The sequence below is a fragment of the Halichoerus grypus genome, chromosome 15 (genome assembly GCF_964656455.1).
Source record: "Halichoerus grypus chromosome 15, mHalGry1.hap1.1, whole genome shotgun sequence".
Classification (NCBI taxonomy): domain Eukaryota; kingdom Metazoa; phylum Chordata; class Mammalia; order Carnivora; family Phocidae; genus Halichoerus; species Halichoerus grypus.
The window spans coordinates 56,566,642-56,585,192 of NC_135726.1; the positions used below are offsets into that span (position 1 = coordinate 56,566,642).

Here is an 18,551-nt window from a genome sequence, read left to right on the forward strand (position 1 = left end):
ATCCTGTTAATCTGTCACATTTCAATTGGATTCTTAGTCCAGGTAGAAGGACCTTGAAGGGAACAGAAATTCATGCTCCCTGGCAGGATCAACACAAAATTGATCTAATGAAGCCAGCACTGATCTTGTCAGTGCAGATGTAAGAAAGCAAACTACAGGTCATATATTCCCAGGCAGAGCTGTACCAGACAAGGGACATGTAGCCTAGGCTCAAGACACAGGCATGTGACCCCACTAGCTTACAAGTAGTTAATCAGCACTAGCCTACAGATATAACTACCAGATGCAACTAATAAAACCTTTAACATTAAGAAGAAACATTTTTTCTGATTTAAAGTCTTTTTTTTTTAAGATTTAATTTATTTATTTGACAGAGAGAGACAACGAGAGAGGGAACACAAGCAGGGGGAGTAGGAGAGGGAGAAGCAGGCTTCCCGCCGAGCAGGGAGCCCGACGCGGGACTCGATCCCAGGACCCTGGGATCACGACCTGAGGCGAAGGCAGAGGCTTAACGACTGAGCCGCCCAGGCGCCCCCTGATTTAAAGTCTTTTGAGTAGAATACACCTCTGGGGTATAAGGTAAAGTGGCAGCAGAAGGTATCAATTAACATCTGCTCACATGGCCTCATGGGTCTGTAATTTGTTTTTTCTGTTTTTTTCCAGTTTCACCTTAGGGCACAAAATTACACCACTTGTATTTTATGTGAGGAGTTTATGACAATAGAATTGTTCACATTCACCTCATTCTAACAATAAGGCAATGAAGTGCAATGGAAGGCTGAATTCTAGCTGTAATATTTTTTTGTAATAACATTTTCAAATATACTTAAATATAGAGAGGTTTTTATGACACAATTTGATTTCTACATCAATGAAATATTAATATAAAATACAGAGGAAGAATAATTCAATTTGTACTGAAAAAAATATTACATGTACAAAGCACATGTAGTGAAAATGGGTCACAATAAATGAAAGTGGAGACATCATTTTGCTCAGTCACTAAAGAAAGCCGCTGACACTTCCAATCCTACATCATCAAATTTAATTATTCTTGCTGATTTAGAACACAAAACAAATACAGATCCCAGGGCTTAACTTTCGGAGGTACCAGCATACATAAATCACTACAGTGATCCAATTTAAGGTCAGTAGGGACCAGTAAATCACAGCATGAAAGTGAATGAGTTCCTTTTTCCATTAGTGCCGTCAGGCTAGGATTATTATGTTACCAGATTTTCTCAAAAGGACTTCACATTTTCTCAAATATTCAGGAGAAATATATTTCCCTCTGTGCCCTACATTAACACTGATGTGCTTTGGTCTTGAATATAGAAGAATGATGAGTTTTAAATTTTCTTTTATAAATTTATACAATCTGGATTGTATTGGCCTGAAGAGTGTAACTGCCAAACTTGTACAATAATTGTTATTAAAAATGGATGCAAGAGAAGTTATTAGGAAATGCGGACATACTATATATACAAATTGTTAGTTTAATATATCCCATTATATAGAGCACCAGAAGTATGCAATTATAAAGCAAAGAGTTTGTTAGGACTCTAATATTAGTCACCCTTTTACATTTCTTCTGATTAGACACATCACAAATGTCAGTTGTCTAAGACTTGGCCCATTTGGTCTCAACCTACGAATATATATGTAAGCAAAAATTCATATCAAAAGCAATTGCTCTATTTTAAATGTACAAAATAAAATTTCGAATTAAACCGTCATGAGCCAAAAAAATTTAAAAAAAGGAGCTAAGTTTAAAAGGACTGTGCATATCAAAAAGTTACCTTTAAGAAGACTATGATGGAAAATGTGAAATGACTCTTGAGTATGGCACTTTCATTTTGCAATGAGAGAAATAAGGCATTTGATTGGGAAGACCTCTCTTGGTAAGTAACTTAGCATGTGACAGTTTCATCATAACCTCATTTTGTTGAGGACTAGTCCTCTTCTGCTTATAATACTTTACAGAATCTGAGAGGCTTTGTGGTTCTGATTCTGTGCTTGTGTTGCTGAAGTTGTTTTTTTGGATAGCAACGGGAAACGGTGTGTCTGATCTAGCTCCCCACTTCTAGCCCATTAGGGTGCCTGTTACAAAACTGCTTGGTGTTCAGTTACTACTCTATGAAAAGGAAGGTGATTTTCAACTGTAATACTTCATGGCCACAATATACTTTAGAGTCAGGAGAAGCACAGACTGCAGATGTGTGGTACAGAGGCATCTGCCTCTTATAATTTTAAAATTCTCCACAATGTTGCCAATTTAAATCCTTAATACATTCTGTAGAAATTCTGGGGGCTCCTGGGTGCTTCAGTGAGTTAAGCGGGGATCGAGGGTTCTGGGATCGAGTCCCACTTTGGGCTCCTTGCTCAACGGTGAGCCTACTTCTCCCTGTTTGTGCTCTCTGTCTCTCTGTCAAATAAATAAATAAAATCTTAAAAAAAAAAAAAAGGAGATTCTGAATGAATCCAAAGACAAAGGACATTAGCTCCTCTCAGTTGACTAGAGGACTTTCCTCCAGCATCCAGCAGCCATCCCATAGGGATTCCCACTCATGATACAAATAATTTAGGTGCTGCTCCATCAGGGGAAACATAGAAGAATCAGCCACTTAGCGGGCTGAGCACTTTGAATTTAGGCAAGTTAACTCCAGAGAAAACCAAGACACAAAATACAATCCACCATCTCCAGGGTGACACCTGAAGGAGCAAGACCACTCAAATTAGCACATTCATACACAAATACAACCCCATAGGTAGTGCTGGGCATCTCAACCCACTAGGATGGAAAATAAACCATCACAATGGGGAAAAAAGTGATGGAGAAAGGCCTTCCAACAATCTGGTGAGATTGATGTTTAACACACATACATTACATAGTTTCAAGTCTCTAAGTAAACAGAAAATTATACTAATGATCTTAATGCTGAGGTGGTTTAAATGAGGACCCCTTGAAATAATTAGTGTACTTATGCATCATCATCCAGAGAGCCAACTATTAAGCTAAACAAATCAAGTGTGATACCTATTTTGACTACTACTTAGGACCTTTTAAAGGAGACACTGAGAGAATAGGAACCATGCAGGAAACAAATAATGGACTTTCTGAAATAGTGACAAAAACAGAGCTAAGACATGTCAAGTACGGTACAAGTACTTCGCACTGCTGCACCTTCTTTTTATACTTTAAATAGGATGCCAGGAAATGAGGCATTAAAATTAAATCCTCTGCCAGGGAACAAGAATACTTGTCCCCTCTAAGGTCCTTCTAGTTGGACTAAGAATCAAATTAACATGAGACAGATTACCAGGAGAAAATCAAATTAAGTATATGTGTAAATACAGGGAATCCATATAGACACAGAAATTCAAAAGACTGTCAGGCAAGATGAGGTACAAATGTCAACCTGAACTAAGGAAAAGAGAGTAGGGGCCTGGAGCTTCACAGGAAGGGAAAACACTTCACAGGGCAGTAAGAAGAGCAGATATTTGTGCTTACAGATGAGTCACTGAGGTAAACTGTCTCACTGTTAATAACTCTTATTCTTGGAAAGACCCCCCCATTTTAGATTCTTCTCTGTGGTTAAGGGGGGAGGGAATGTTTTCCTGAGTCTGCAGGTTTTTAAGTGCCTTCAACTTAAATTATCCAATGGCCAAACTGGCACATTGGGTTGGGGATAAAGAAGGGGCGAAGAGGCTGTCCTTAACCCCTTCAGTTCCCCTATATGAAACTTCCTTGGGACTTTCACGTATTAAAAGTTGACCTGGTAGATTGCTTCATGTCACTGATCCAGGACTTTCCTCCAGACAATAGGTCAGTAAAAGTCAAAATCATTTCAGGAGGCAATGATGCAGGTCTATGTTTCAAAGTTAGCCCAGGGGTTCAAGTAAGGTTATTAAATGAGACATTGATATGAAAACAAATGAACTCTACTTAATGATTAGATCAAATGTTAAGCCAGGTTCTGATTTCTTTTTTTTTTAAGATTTTATTTCTTTATTAGAGAGAGAGAGAGAGAGCATGAGCAGGGGGAGGGGCAGAGGGAGACGGAGGGGCAGAAGAAAGAGAAGCAGACGCCCTGCTGAGCAGGGAGCCTAGTGCGGTGCCGGGCTCGATCCCAGGGCTCTGAGATCATGACCTGTGCTGAAGGCAGACACTTAACCAACTGAGTCACCCAAGCGCCCTGCCAGGTTCTGATTTCTAAGGGTAGCCAGTTGAACAGACTTCTAGATGATACATTGGAAGTATCTTTGGATAGAGTGAGGGTGAGTAGGGGCAAACTGACAGATGTTCCTTGTTTATTTTTCAAATGCATCTGGTAATACTTTCAGTGGACCACAGAGACACAATACTGTCTATACATGACCTATTATGACGATTTCTTTACATTAAGATATTTATATTAAGTTCGCAGAGCTACAGGAAAAAAGGCAATTTTAGTTCTAAAATGATTCCAAGTAAGAAAGGTGGGAGAAATACCAAAATGTTAGGGGCACCTGGGTGGCACAGTCCATTAAGCATCAGACTCTTGGTTTTAGCTCAGGTCATGATCTCAGGGTTGTGAGCTCGAGCCCCGCATCAGGCTCCGTGCTCATCACGGAGTCTGCTTGGGATTCTCTCTCTCCCTCTCCCTTTGTCCCTTGCCCCACCCAACCCTCTCTAAAATAAATAAATCTTTAAAAAAAATCAAAATGTTAGTTTGGGGACTTAAATCCTGGCATTGGAGGAGTCTAGAAGAAATCAGGATGTAGGCCAGTTGATGATGAATAGTATTAAAATCTAATAACTATAAACATGTGTTACTGAGACACATTTTTCTCTATAGTCATCTCCATTTTTACCAAAGATAGCCAAACTAACACTGATTTGATTGCAAAGGAAGCCTAACAAAAACACTTGTCCTGGGGGCACCTGGGTAGCTCAGTGGGTTAAGTGGTTGCTTTTGGCTCAGGCCATGATCTCATAGTCCTGGGTTAGAGCCCTGCATCAGGCTCCCTACAGGGTGGAAAGCCTGCTTTTCCCTCTGCCCCTCACCCCTCCCCTGTGCTCATTCTGTCTCTCTCGCTCTCCCTCTCTCAAATAAATAAAACCATAAAAACAAAAACAAAAACAAAAACCTTGTCCTGATTATTTACATAAATGCAGGAAGAATAGAGTTTGACCTATCAAATCTTTAAAAATGGCTTTTCTGGAACTTTTCATAAGGAATCTCAAGAGTGAACACTCAATAGCCTCTCCACACCAGGAGCCATGCCATAAACTTGCCACCAGACTTTGCCTACAATAACAACAGATCTGGGTAAATTCCTCTCTTCATGAAGACCCCTAACTATCCATGGGTTCCTGCACCTCTTAGGAAATTACCTTCTTTGCTCTCCTGGTAAGGCTGCTGGGAACTCCATAAACAAGGTGTCAGGTTGATATTTCCAAGGGGGCTTTATTGGCCCCATAAAGTCAATGTTAGTCCCTTATAGCTGTCATCATATCTGAGTCTATGCAGCTCTTCCTCAGCTATGACATTCTAGTCAAAGCCTTGGTTATATAACCAGTGTTTTCAATTGTGTCTCCTCCCAATGAAAACAGATTCTTATTGAAATTGAAATTGCAAATACATATATTGGCTAAAATATAATAGTTACTCTGACTTTCCGGATTCTGGAATAATCAGGTAGGGAGAAAAGATAAATATTTCAATTTGTTTACAAAGGTATATTTTATGCCCTGGTGCAAGTCAGTTAGGAGAAAAGTCTACTTGGGGCGCCTGGGTGGCTTGGATGGTTGAGCATCTGCCTTCGGCTCAGGTCATGATCTCGGGGTCCTGAGATCAAGTCTGGCATCAGGCTCCCTGCTCAGTGGGGAGCCTGCTTCTCCCTCTCCATCTGCCCCTCCCCCTGCTTGTACTTTTTCTCGCTCTCAAATGAATAAATAAAATCTTTTAAAAAAAAGTTTTCTTAAATCTGTAAAAAACAAAACATTTAAAAAGATTTTTTTCAATTCCAGTTAGTTATTAATATACAATGTACTATTAGTTCCAGGTGTACAATAGTGACTCAACAATTCCCTGCAACACCCAGTGCTCAAAACAAATGCACTCCTTGATGCCCATCATTTATTTCACCCATCCCCCAACCGACCTCCACTCTGGTAACCATCAGTTTCTTCTCTATACTTAAGGGTCTGTTTCATGATTTGCCTGTCTTCTATTTTTCTCTTGGCTTGCTTCTTATATTCCACATATGAGTGAAAATATATGGTGTTTCTCTTTGACTTCTTTCGCTTAGCATAATACTCTCCAGCTCCATCCATGTCATTGCAAACGGCAAGATTAAATTCCTTTTTATGGCGGAGCAATATTCCATTACCCCACCCACCCACACATACACGCAATGTCTTCTTCCTTCATTGATCAGGGAATACTTGGGCCTGAACGTCTGAACAGAAATGCTCACCGCCACCGACTGCTGAACCGCTCCTCCAAGAAATCCGTGGCACAGAGCCAGAGAATGGGGCCATACCCATAATGGGGCTGACTGACGGGAAGAAGGTCCTGCAGAGCAGTGCATCAACTTGCACGCAATGCCCCCCATCCACGGTGGATCTAAACTTGCCTGGGCTTACACACCTCGGGTACCAGCGCTCGGGGCTCCCACAGCACAGGCCTTGCTGAGCCTGCCTAGGCCACTGTCTAAAAGGCTTCTTCATCTCTAAAACCTACTTTACCATGGGGTATTTTTTTTTTTTAAGGATTTTATTTATTTGAGAGAGCGTGAGAGCATGAGGGGGGGAGGGTCAGAGGGAGAAGCAGACGACTCCCCGCCGAGCAGGGAGCCCGATGCGGGACTCGATCCTGGGACCCCAGGATCATGACCTGAGCCGAAGGCAGTCGCTTAACAGACTGAGCCCCCCAGGCACCCCTACCATGGGATATTTTTTTTTAAAGACTTTTAATTAATTAATTTATCAGAGAGAGAGAGCACAAGCAGGGGAAGCGGCAGGCAGAGCAGGCAGAGGGAGAAGCAGGCTCCGCGCTGAGAGAAGAGCTCAATGCGGGACTAGATCCCAGGACCCTGGGATCATGCCCTGAACTGAAGGCAGGCGCTTGACTGAGCCAAAGGCGTCCCTACCATGTGATATTTTAAAGCTACGCCCAAATGATTACATCATCCAATACCCTTCCTCCATCAATTACCACTGATCTAGAACTGGGCAAACACAGTCATCGTCATCATCCAAAAGAATCTGGTCCTCAGTAACACATAGGAATTCAATTAAATCATGAAAACACAGAAGCCCCCTACGCTTCAGAAACCCACATCTGCCAATTCCTTATCCCCATTACATGTATTCATCAGATGACACCACCAAAAGCTGTGGGTGCCTTTGCAGTGGCTAGGGGGAACCACCTCTGTCTGGTTCCCTCCCCGCATTGGAAAGAGTTCTTCACTTTTTTTTTTTTTTTAAGATTTTATTTATTTGAGAGAAAGAGAGACTGCATATGTCGGGGGAGACAGGCCAAGAAAGAGAGAGAAGCAGACTCCTCGCTGAGCAGGGAGTCCGACATGGGGTTCAATCCCAGGACCCTGGGATCATGACCTGAGCCGGAGGCAGAGGCTTAACCAACTGAGCCGCCCAGGCGCCCCTCACATTTTCTTTTAATAGATCTTATCTTTCTCTCTAAGGATGGTGCCATCATTGTGTTTTACAACCCAGTGTTAAATGTCTGAATACCCATTGGCCTTCCATTTCTCTAATCTCAATTCAGTGTTTACTTAGGAAACTCTAGCCACAGCACAAGCGAAGAAGAATGTTTGTGATGCCTAAATAGCTGGAAACAACACTGAGGATAGAACTGGAGATCTGGAGATAACTAGGAAAATAAGTAGAAGTTATTTTTCTAAATCCAAGGAGTCAGTTGTGCAACCCAGGAAAGGTATCCTCTCTCCATATGCAGAATTCATGCCAATTCTTCATCGTCTGTATTTTCTACCTCTTACTTGAGGCTATAGTATCACTCCTATTGGAATGTTTCTCCTACTTATAGGGTACCTATTACACACCAAGCATTAGTAAGAGTGTATGCTTACTTCATAGAAAAATCAAAACAACACCCCCACGTATGAAGTGGGGCACATACCTTTATTTGGGGCCATGGTACAGTGCTTTAACATCCCAAGACTAAGTCCAGATTGAGTCATTCAAACTAAAACAGGTTTAGGTAAGCTCTGTGGGGGTCTGTCTTCTCTAAAGGACACATGAGGGAAAGTCAAGGTAGTCAGGGGACATGTTTGCTCATGAGGGTGGACTGGGGATGTGAACAGAATTTACAGTAACTTGTGACTCTGCAGAGTGTTGTCTAGAGAACACACTAGTGAGAAGGGCAGGTGTCAGTTCAAGGCCCCCGCAAAAGTACTGCCTACACAAAATGTATCCCAAGTAGCATTATTATGGAGTACTTGTCAATAAGACCCCCATATAATCTGTAATATGTCCATGATAATATCCCACTATTTCCTAAGAGGAGAAAATGATACAATAGATAAACTAGGGTAAAAATAATCACACATTATTTAAACTTTAAGGACAATGAAAAAATGGATGACTAGGTATATTATTCAACTCCATTACCAAATATGTGATAGATTCCATCAGTTACCTACAACCTTTAGATAGGTTAACATTGGTGGTAGGATAACACTTCATTCATTACTCATCCATGGTAATATATTAAAAATCAATTATTGTTTTATTAAGATCACACATGAACTAAGTTATGAATTTCAAATGCACTCTGATCCTTATTCAAAATACAGAATCCAAATGTTAAAAAGCACTCATATGCGGATATAATGATGTGGAAGTAGTGATTTCCATGATTTTCAGGCATGAGGTCATTCTTAAAAAATTGGTATATAATTTGTGTATATATAATTATATACCATTTTAGGGAAGAATTAGCTATCCTCTTTCTAATGTCTGTGAAGATTTCTTCATTTCAACCACATCAACTGACATTCTCTACTTGTAACAATAGCTATTATAAGGATACATCAGTATTTTACTGGACTGCCACCTCTTTTTCCTCAATAACCAGATGGTAAAATATTTTATTTATAATATCCAGGAAGTTCTTTAGCTTTAATAAAAGAAGAATGTTGTTCTGAACACCTCTTTCATGATAACTGACATTAATGTTTTAACCGCAAACAGCATCTCCATTTAGATTTTCTTCATATATTGTATATTATATTGTCCTTCTTCTTCCATGGACAATGAGATATGCGAGTCCCAACAAATGAAGAAGGGCATCTCATATCTTTGATACAGCAACAATCAGCCACATACTTTCACACACCCACTAGGAATAAATGAATTTCATGAAATGATTTGAGAGTACAAATACATTAATATTTGCTAGTCACAAATCCCAGAGAGGATCAATGAAAAAAAAAGCACATATTGAAATTAATTATACTTATGTAAAAATCCATCCACTTAAACCTTTGAAGCATAATAGCACATACACTAAGTGTTTAACTTTATATTATTCCTTATAAGGAATATTTTTATGTAACATCTGAATAGATTAATTCCTATACTGCTTTCTACTTGATTTCTGTGATATTGACATTTGATGTTCACTTACATACATTTCTAAATATTTACATCTTTCAAGTTACTTTCATTTATGTACTCTCTGGTGTTTGCTACAGTGAATATTTAAAATGAAGGTCTTTCCTCATTCATTATGTTTCTAGGGTTTGAATCTAGGATGCATTTTGGGATACTGAGTATAGACTGAATTCCAGTTAAAGGCACTGCAACTTTGTCTGCATTTTACAGTTTCTATCCTGTATGATAACTAAGATGTTGAGCAATTTGTGAATTCCAGCTAGAGGCTTGCGACACTCCTTATATTGTAATCTTTCTCCTCAGTATATGTGCTGCCGACGCGAGCACTCTTTCTCCTCAGTATAAACTCTGAGATACAGAAAAGGGTTGAGCAGTTTAAAAGTTTCCCATGTTCTTTACATTTCTAACTTTTTCCCCAGTATGAATTCTGTGATGTTCAATGAGGCTGGACCTCTTATTAAAGGCAAGGCCAAATTCTTTGTATTTGCAAAATCCACTCCAGCATACATTCTCTGATCAGGAAGCAGGGTTTAACGTTGCTTAAAGGCCTTGTCACATTCTTAACAACTTTATGGTTCCTCTCCACTATGAATTCTCTGATGTGGAGTAAGGGGTGAGTAGTCTTTAAATGTTTTCTCACATTCTTTTTTACATTTGTAATGTTTGTTCCACTATGAATTCTGTGGTAATGAGTAAAGGTTGAGCAGTGATTAAAGGCCTTCCCACATTCTTTACTTAGGTAAGGTTTCCATCATCAAGTATGAGTTCTGTGATGTTGACGCAAGTGTGAGTGCTGGATAAAGGCATGGCCACATTCCTTACATATGTAAGGTCTCTCTCCAGTATGAATTCTGTGATGTCGAGTCAGGTGTGAGTGCCGGTTAAAGGCCTTGCCACATTCTTTGCATACAAAAGGTCTCTCTCCAGTATGAATTCTGTGATGTTCAGTAAGCTTTGAGTGTTGGTTAAAGGCCTTGCCACATTCTTTACATTGGTAAGGTCTCTCTCCAGTATGAATTCTGTGATGTCGAATAAGGTACGAGTGCCGGTTAAAGGCCTTGCCACATTCTTTACATATGTAAGGTTTCTCTCCAGTATGAATTCTGTGATGTTGAGTGAGGTTTGAATGCAGGTTAAAGGCCTTTCCACATTCTTTACATATGTAAGGTTTTTCACCACTGTGGATTCTGTGATGTTGAGTAAGGCTTGAGTGATGGTTAAAGGCCTGGCCACATTCTTTACATTTGTATGGTTTCTCTCCAGTATGAATTCTGTGATGCTGAGTAAGGTTTGAGTGCTGGTTAAAGGACTTGCCACATTCTTCACATTGATAAGGTTTCTCTCCAGTATGAATTCTTTGATGTCGAGTAAGCATTGAGAGCTGGTTAAAGGCCTTTCCACATTCTTTACATTGGTAAGGTTTCTCTCTAGTAGGCATTGGTTGATGTTGAGATAGTGTTGAGTGCCAGTCAAAGGCTTTGCCACATTCTTCACAAATGTAAGTTTTCTGTCCAGTAGCGGCTGTGTTATGTATGTTTAGTCCTGATGCTTGGCTAAACATGTTCCCAGGTTTATTACATCTGTATGAGTTTTTTTCCATGTGAATTCTCTGATAATCACCAACATTGGAGGACTGGTTAACAGATTTCCCATATTCATTATATTTATAAGGATTCTCTCCCAAAGGGATACTCTTATATATAATAAGGTTGGAGCTTTGATAAAAGACTTCCTCAAATTTATCAAAATTAAAATGGTTCTCTGGAAAATGAGTCCTCACAGGTTTATAAACATTTGAACGCTGGTTAAATTTTTTTGCAGATTCGCTACATTGAGCAATTCTGTTTTCATTGAATATGTTCTGGTAATTTTGTAGAGTCAACTCCTTGGTGAAGGACCTCTCAAATGGATCCCACATAGCACTTTGTTCTTCATTTTTAAATCTCTGATTTTCAGAAATATTTGACTCAAAGGTCAATCCAATCCTACTTTCAAAATGGTTCAAATAATTATTTTCAGCATGAACTAGATAACTTTCCAGATTTTCCAACTTTTCGTTCTCCAGGTATGTATGTTTGACCATTTGATTTAAGCCCTTGCTTACAGAAACAAACTGCTTTGCAGAAGAAGCAGGATTAAGAAGGGATGTTTTCCAAAGTGTTTTATATCCTTCATCATTTTGGGTAGTGAGATTCATATTATGGACAGTTGTCTCAGTTTGGATATGTCCTTCATGATATCTTTCATGCCCTTCACTCTCCCCATCATTTTTCCAGTCTATCATTAAGTGTAAATTGTCAAGGGCACTATGTTTATATCTACCCACTGCCACGTTTTGGAAAGAAGCTTCTATGCACAGCTTTGGCAGGAAATTCTGGGTGCCATGTGAAGATACAGCTGAAAGATATTGAATAAGAGAAAAGTAAAATCATTCCACTTACTATTCTCAGATGAATATAATGAAAACGTCTAATATGGAAAAATAAAATCAATCAGAGAACTTCCGCAAGATGGCCGAGAAGGAATCATCAGGACTTCATTCCTCCAGGGACACATAAACTTGCAGACATATACCCGTAACATAGCCTAACATACAGTTCTGTAATATTGTCATGCTGGAGCACACATCACTTTCCTATACCTAAAAAATCAGGAAAAGTACCACTTGAGCCTAAAATTAGCAGCAGGAACTAAATTTAAACTTAAAATACAAGTAAGATAAGATATAGCAAAAACAGAAAAATATCAACAATAGGAAGAGTTGGTTTTCAGAAAAGAGCAAAAGCATTGACATACTTTTAACTAAATCAAGTAAGAATGAAAGAGAGAAGACCAACTAAAATCAGAAGTGAAGTGAAAGCAGACACAGTATAACCGATACCATAGAAATAAAAAAATTATAAGAGGTGATGATGGATAATTATATGCCCAGAGATAGATAACCAAACAAGGTGTATAAATTTTTAAAAAAACGTACAACCTAAAAAAAAAAAAAAAAAAGTACAACCTACCTGACTCCATCATGAATTTAAAACAAAACAAAACAAAAACCCTGATCTATCACTACTGAGTAGATTGAAAAAGACGAAAAAAAAAAAAGCCCGACAAAGAAGAAGTCCTGTGCCAGATGAATTCACTGGATAATTCAAAGAAATATTTAATGAGAAAGTACTTCAAATCCCTCCAGCATTTCCAAGAGGTGAAGAGAAGGGAAATTATCAAACACTCTGTGACACCAGCATTACCATGTTAACAAAGCCAAGGAAGATACTGTAAGCAAAGAAAACTACAAATTGCTAAATTAAAGAATAGCCATGTAAATGCCACAATAAAAGGAAGCAGACTGAATCAAAAGCACATTTTACTATTTTACAACATAATCAAGTGAGAATTCTTCCTGGAATTCAAGTGTGTTTCAATATGCCGAAATCTATAAACTTAAGATTGCACATTAATAGAATGAAGATCAAACATGACATCATATTAATTCATGTAGAACAAGAATGTGAGCATACGGGACACCATTTCATGATTAAAAATACTCAATAGTAGGAATAGAAAGAAACTAACCCCACCTAATAAAGGCCATATATGTACAAAAAGCAGATATCTAACATATTTGATAGTAAAAGACTGAAAACTCTATAATCAGAAACAAGGTAATAAAGAGACTTCCTCACTTCCAATCAACATAGTACTAGATATTCTAGTCAAAACAATTAGGCAAGAAAAAATACATAAAAGGAATCCAACTGAAAAGAGAAAACTATCTCTGTTCACAGATGACATGATCAATAGAAAACCCTAAAGAGGGGCACCTAGGTGGCTCAGTTGTTAAGCGTCTGCCTTTGGCTCAAGTCATGGTCCCGGGGTCCTGGGACTGAGCCCTGCATAGGGCTCCATGCTACGCGGGAAGCCTGCTTCTCCCTCTCCCACTCCTCCTGCTTGTGTTCCCTCTCTCGCTGTGTCTCTCTCTGTCAAATAAATAAATAAAATCTTAAAGAAAAAAAAAGAAAACCCTATAGAATCCTTATTTTCATTTTTATGCTATTTCATTTTTTTATCACTTATATTGTTTATTTCTGCCAATTTTCCCTAGTAGACATTCCATTTTTTAATTTTCTTATGCTTAAATGCTTAAGAAAAAAGGTTCGGGGTGCCTGGGTGGCTCAGTTGTTAAGCGTCTGCCTTCGGCTCAGGTGGTGATCTCAGGGTCCTGGGATCAAGCCCCGCATCGGGCTCCCTGCTCAGCGGGAAGCCTGCTTCTCCCTCTCCCACTCCCCCTGCTTGTGTTCCCTCTCTCGCTGTGTCTCTGTCAAATAAATAAATAAAATTAAAAAAAAAAAAAAGGTTCAAATAAGCAACTTAATATTATACCACCACGAACTAGAAAAGAAGAAACATCACTGATATTTAGATGAGGAAGGAAATAACAAAGAAAAATCAGAAATAAACAAAATACAGATCAGAATAAATAATAACATAACATTGAAAGTAATGCAGTCTCTAGCAAAATCCAAATGCCAATTTTGGCAGAAAGAACAAAACCCCTCCTAACATTCATATGGATGTCACAGGATAACACATACCCAGAACAATCTTGAAAATGAAGAGTTCATTGGTGGCACCTCAGTTCCTGATTTAAAACATATTACAAAGACACAGTTAACAAAATAATGAACTATAAAGATAGGGATAGACTAATGGAAGAGCGTGTTAATGTGTATGACAATTAACTGAAGATCTTGTTAAAATTCATATTCTGATTTGGATTTCTAGGTTGGGTCTGAGTTTCCATATTCCCCACAAGCTAGCAAGTGATGCCAACATCTTAGTTCAAGAGCCACAATATTAAATTAAAAAAAGAAATAGAGGAAATCATGAATGATTTTGAACTTAGAGAATATTGTAGAAATTACAACTTCTAACATCAAGAACAGAAACAATTCTTCTTGAACATATACTATCCACTACATAACATTCTAACATTTTTTCAAAAATTCACCCATGAATCCACACTAACCTATGTGAAGAGTAGAATTGTTCTTCATCTTTCAAAAAAATATCTTGGCAAAACTTCAGTAATAGTAGAGCCTGAGTTTTACCCAGATTGTCTGACGCTGAATTCGTGTAAGAGGAAGAGAGACCAGTATACAGAGGCACCTCTAAAAGAAGGTTCACAGTAGGCTGCAAAGTGACAATGGGAATGCAAACATGATTAAATCACAGAACATATCAACTAAAAGAGGTAAGGATAAAACATAACACAGAAAAAATTACAAATAAAAATAAAAAGAATAAAAATGATAGATCAGAATTTTTTTTATTGTCCTTGAATCTAAGAAATGTCTTCAGGGGCATAAAACTTACAAATCTATTTGTGGATGAAGGGTTTTGTGTCTTGCAAACACACCACAGAGACAAACACACAATGATAGAAATGAAATACCTATTGTTTTGGAGTCTCTTATAGTATTGAAAGTTTTTGCTCATTTACCTTTGTGCCGAGTTATATTTTACAATTCTAGGGCAGTGGAACATAGATGATGCATGCTTTCCTTCCACAGAGCAACAGAGAAATGCTAAGGAAGAGTTGGTCTCAGGAGAGAGACTTCATTTTGAAAGCAGACTACAAAGTGAAACAGAAGGGAGTTTCCAGATTAAATGAGATGATTTATGTACGTCTTTCAGTAAATCCTCCCAAGGTATGTGATGATAACTGAGAAAAATTATTAATCTTGTAGTGGAGGAATGTGACATACAGGACAGCGGAAATGAAGTGCATGAACCTGTAATGGGTCACACTGGTGTCAGGTGCCTAAGGTTCTTCAAAGGAAACATAACAAGTGCTATGAAATAAACGTCTAAAACAACAACTAAGTAAATCATAATCTAAATGGAAACCTGAAAACATCCATTTTATTCAAATATCAAGTCACATATAGGACCCAGACACTGTAATCTGGAATAGTATATGTAAACTATGTCTTTCGTGTGTGATCACAGGCTTTCACAGGCTCCTCTCTGCATTTTGATCAGCTCAATCACAGAGGCTTTTCCAGAGACCCAGACATGGGAGATTAACCAATGTACAAGAATCGTGGAACTCTCATCTCCTGTAGGTACCCTGCCCTCACTTCATAACGTCCTCGAGGGTTCCTCAAACACTGTGGGATTTCTCCACTGGAACACAGATGGACTGGGAGTTTTGATACAAGTCCTAGTCCTCATGTTGACCGATGTCCTCTCCAATTTTTGTCTCCAAGGATGATGTTCTTCTATTCTAACCTGCGAGGGCCCATAGCAAGATACATCTGTGTACAAACATGAATGATCTAGGGGCGCCTGGGTGCTTAACTTGGTTAAGAGACTGACTTCAGCTCAGGTCCTGAACTCAGGGTCCTGGAATTGAGCACCCGGTGAAACCCCATGTGGAACCCCGCATAGGGCTCTGGGCTCAGCAGGGAGTCTGCTTGTAACTCTGCACCTCCCCCTGCTCTCTCTCTAATAAATAAATAAACCTTTAAGACAAACAAACAAACAAACAAACACAAAGTTATTGATCTAGTCAAGTGGAAGAAGAATAGGCAAAGTTCATTTAACACCAGGGCTGAATCTATGGCTCCCTTACCTCATTTATCTCTCAGGTTTAGCCAAAGAGTGATAAAAATGATTCCTTTCTAGGTGGTGGAGAAAAAGAAGGAGGCACACCTCACATGGGAACCAAGAGACTGAATCAAGGCTGCATGGAATCCAGCTTCAGTTCAATGAAGAGCACTAAATATACTTAAAACAAAAACAAAAAATACTTCTGTAATCTGAAGCACACTAGCAGTTCCGGGCAGTCAAACCTTGAGAATGTATGCTCTACACAAAATTCCAGGTCCGCATCAGAGAAGATGAACAAAGAGTCCCTCAACGTAGGGAAGAGGACCAAAGAGGTGGGCCTGGAGTCCTTCCCTCCCTTCACTTTTCATTCAACCTAATGTCACTCCTGCAGGGTGAACAGGATCCGCCACTCCTCCCTGGGGCTCCTTTTATTTCTCCTTCTTCCGGTCGCCATGCCAAACATATTCTTGGAAATAGCTCCCACTTTGACAAGTAATACAGGAACAATCTGCTTCTGGGGCAACAGTGGATTTCTTAGCATGGACCGCACAGATTCCATAGTCTTTAAAAATACCACGTTTTCCCTATACTTTTACTAATGCCCGCTGCTTCAGGGTACAGAATCTCTTCTGTTTTCCATGCGAGCCTCCTCCTAAAAATTGACTTTGCCTAAAATCAACACAGCCAGGAAAATCAGTTGCCCTTTCCAATATCCCCAAAAGAATTCACTTACACAGAAAAGCCTTCATGAGACATGTGGCCGTTATTAAATACATGTTAATGGTTGAGAAATGAGAGAGAGCACCTTGTGGGAAAAACAATTTAAGAAGCTCTAACAAAAATTACTGTTCTTCCATTTACCTCCCGGGTTGCTCAGCCTGTGGGGACTCTAGGCTTTCCCATGTCCTCCTATTTACTTCTCCAACCTGCTACACACACTCTCCTCCACAATTTACATTTTATCCATTGTGTTATTTATAAATTTGCATTCCTAAATCTAAATCCTACCATGAATACCTAGGATGAGCTTCATCTGGAGAGTAGATTAGCTTTCTTTACATGCAAGTTCTGAAGAAAGTAGTTGAACCAATAAATAAATACATACATACATACATACATACATAAATAAATGTATATCTGTATTTCTTTCTTTTGAATAAAGTCCATCAACAACCCTGAGAACTATAAAAATTCCATGACTACACACGTTCCGTAATGTAACTAGTTGGACTCTAACAATTTTCCAGTGCGGCAGAAGACAGGAGACTCCTAGATCAAAGTCCAAGCATCTTATGGCTCATGACACAGCAAACATCATCAACAGTTTGATCACACTAATTTTACTTGCCAGCCTCCCACCCACACTTCCTACAGGTAGATGCTGCACATGCAGTGGGTTTGTGTCATAACTGTGAGACTCTGAGCATAGGAAACCCCAATATCTGAGAGGAACATCTAGCATATCTGTCCAAACTTTTGTCATGAAAAGAGACATATTTTCTTGTACAATAAACAAATCTGTCCTCTACCCAAAAGTCAGATACTGTCACTATAGTCCAAAGCCTTTTTATACACAAGCATCAATGGAATGACAATTAGAATAAAAATTTTCAGTGCCTCCATCCGTAACACATGGAGAAACTTAAAACCATAGAGAATCATCTCCCAACAATATCTACCAGTCACTTTGACCCTGGCATAGCTCTTGCCTAATTTTCCCATATGTACACCACCTCATTAAACATTCATTAATCTGACACAGGATCTGGGATAACATCTATTCAGTTTGCATCAAGAAACGTTTTCCAAGGCTATGATCAGCAAGAAACATGCAGAAGAATCAGGTGAGCTGTATCATTCACTTCTGCAATGTCACCATGTGTCTTGCATTCAACCAGGTGAAGAAATCCGAATACCCCTGAGGGTCTACCTTAAATTTCTATAGTGAGCTTTCTAAGGGACATAGGTAAATAAACACTAAACCGTGTGAAAGCATACACCTTACAGGTACGAGAGGTATGTGAAGGATGAGAGGATATTGTACTCCTCACCCAGGCAAAGTACATAATGGATACACTGGAATCATGGATTATTACAGTAAAAGGACTGAAAAATGGAAAACAGGGCACAGGATTGGGGCAGAGGTATTTATCAACCATTATTGGGGGAATATTAAAGCACAGGCCTAAAAGATGAGCGAGATGGTGTAAGGTAAAACAGAGGTGGTCACAAGGAAAAAATTACTTTGGGTGGCCCTGAACATAGGTGAAGATCTGGAGGAAACCATCCTATGAATACA

At 39.1% G+C, this 18,551-nt stretch overlaps 2 protein-coding genes across 3 annotated transcripts in view; both read right to left on the reverse strand.

Annotated features, from left to right (window-relative positions):
* Positions 1–18,551, reverse strand: part of LOC118537090 (uncharacterized) — a 93,182-nt gene that overhangs the window by 58,547 nt on the left and 16,084 nt on the right. The window lies entirely within an intron of this gene.
* LOC118530339 (KRAB domain-containing protein 5-like) overlaps positions 1–18,551 on the reverse strand; it is a 160,104-nt gene that overhangs the window by 26,615 nt on the left and 114,938 nt on the right. The window contains exon 7 of one of the 2 annotated variants that reach the window (XM_078063422.1): positions 8,131–12,040. The exons of the other annotated variant lie outside the window; for it this stretch is intronic. Within the exon in view, the coding sequence (XP_077919548.1) occupies positions 10,398–12,040 (1,643 nt within the window). The 3' untranslated portion in view covers positions 8,131–10,397. Of the gene's footprint in view, positions 1–8,130; positions 12,041–18,551 lie in introns of those variants that run through there. 2 annotated transcript variants of the gene reach the window in all.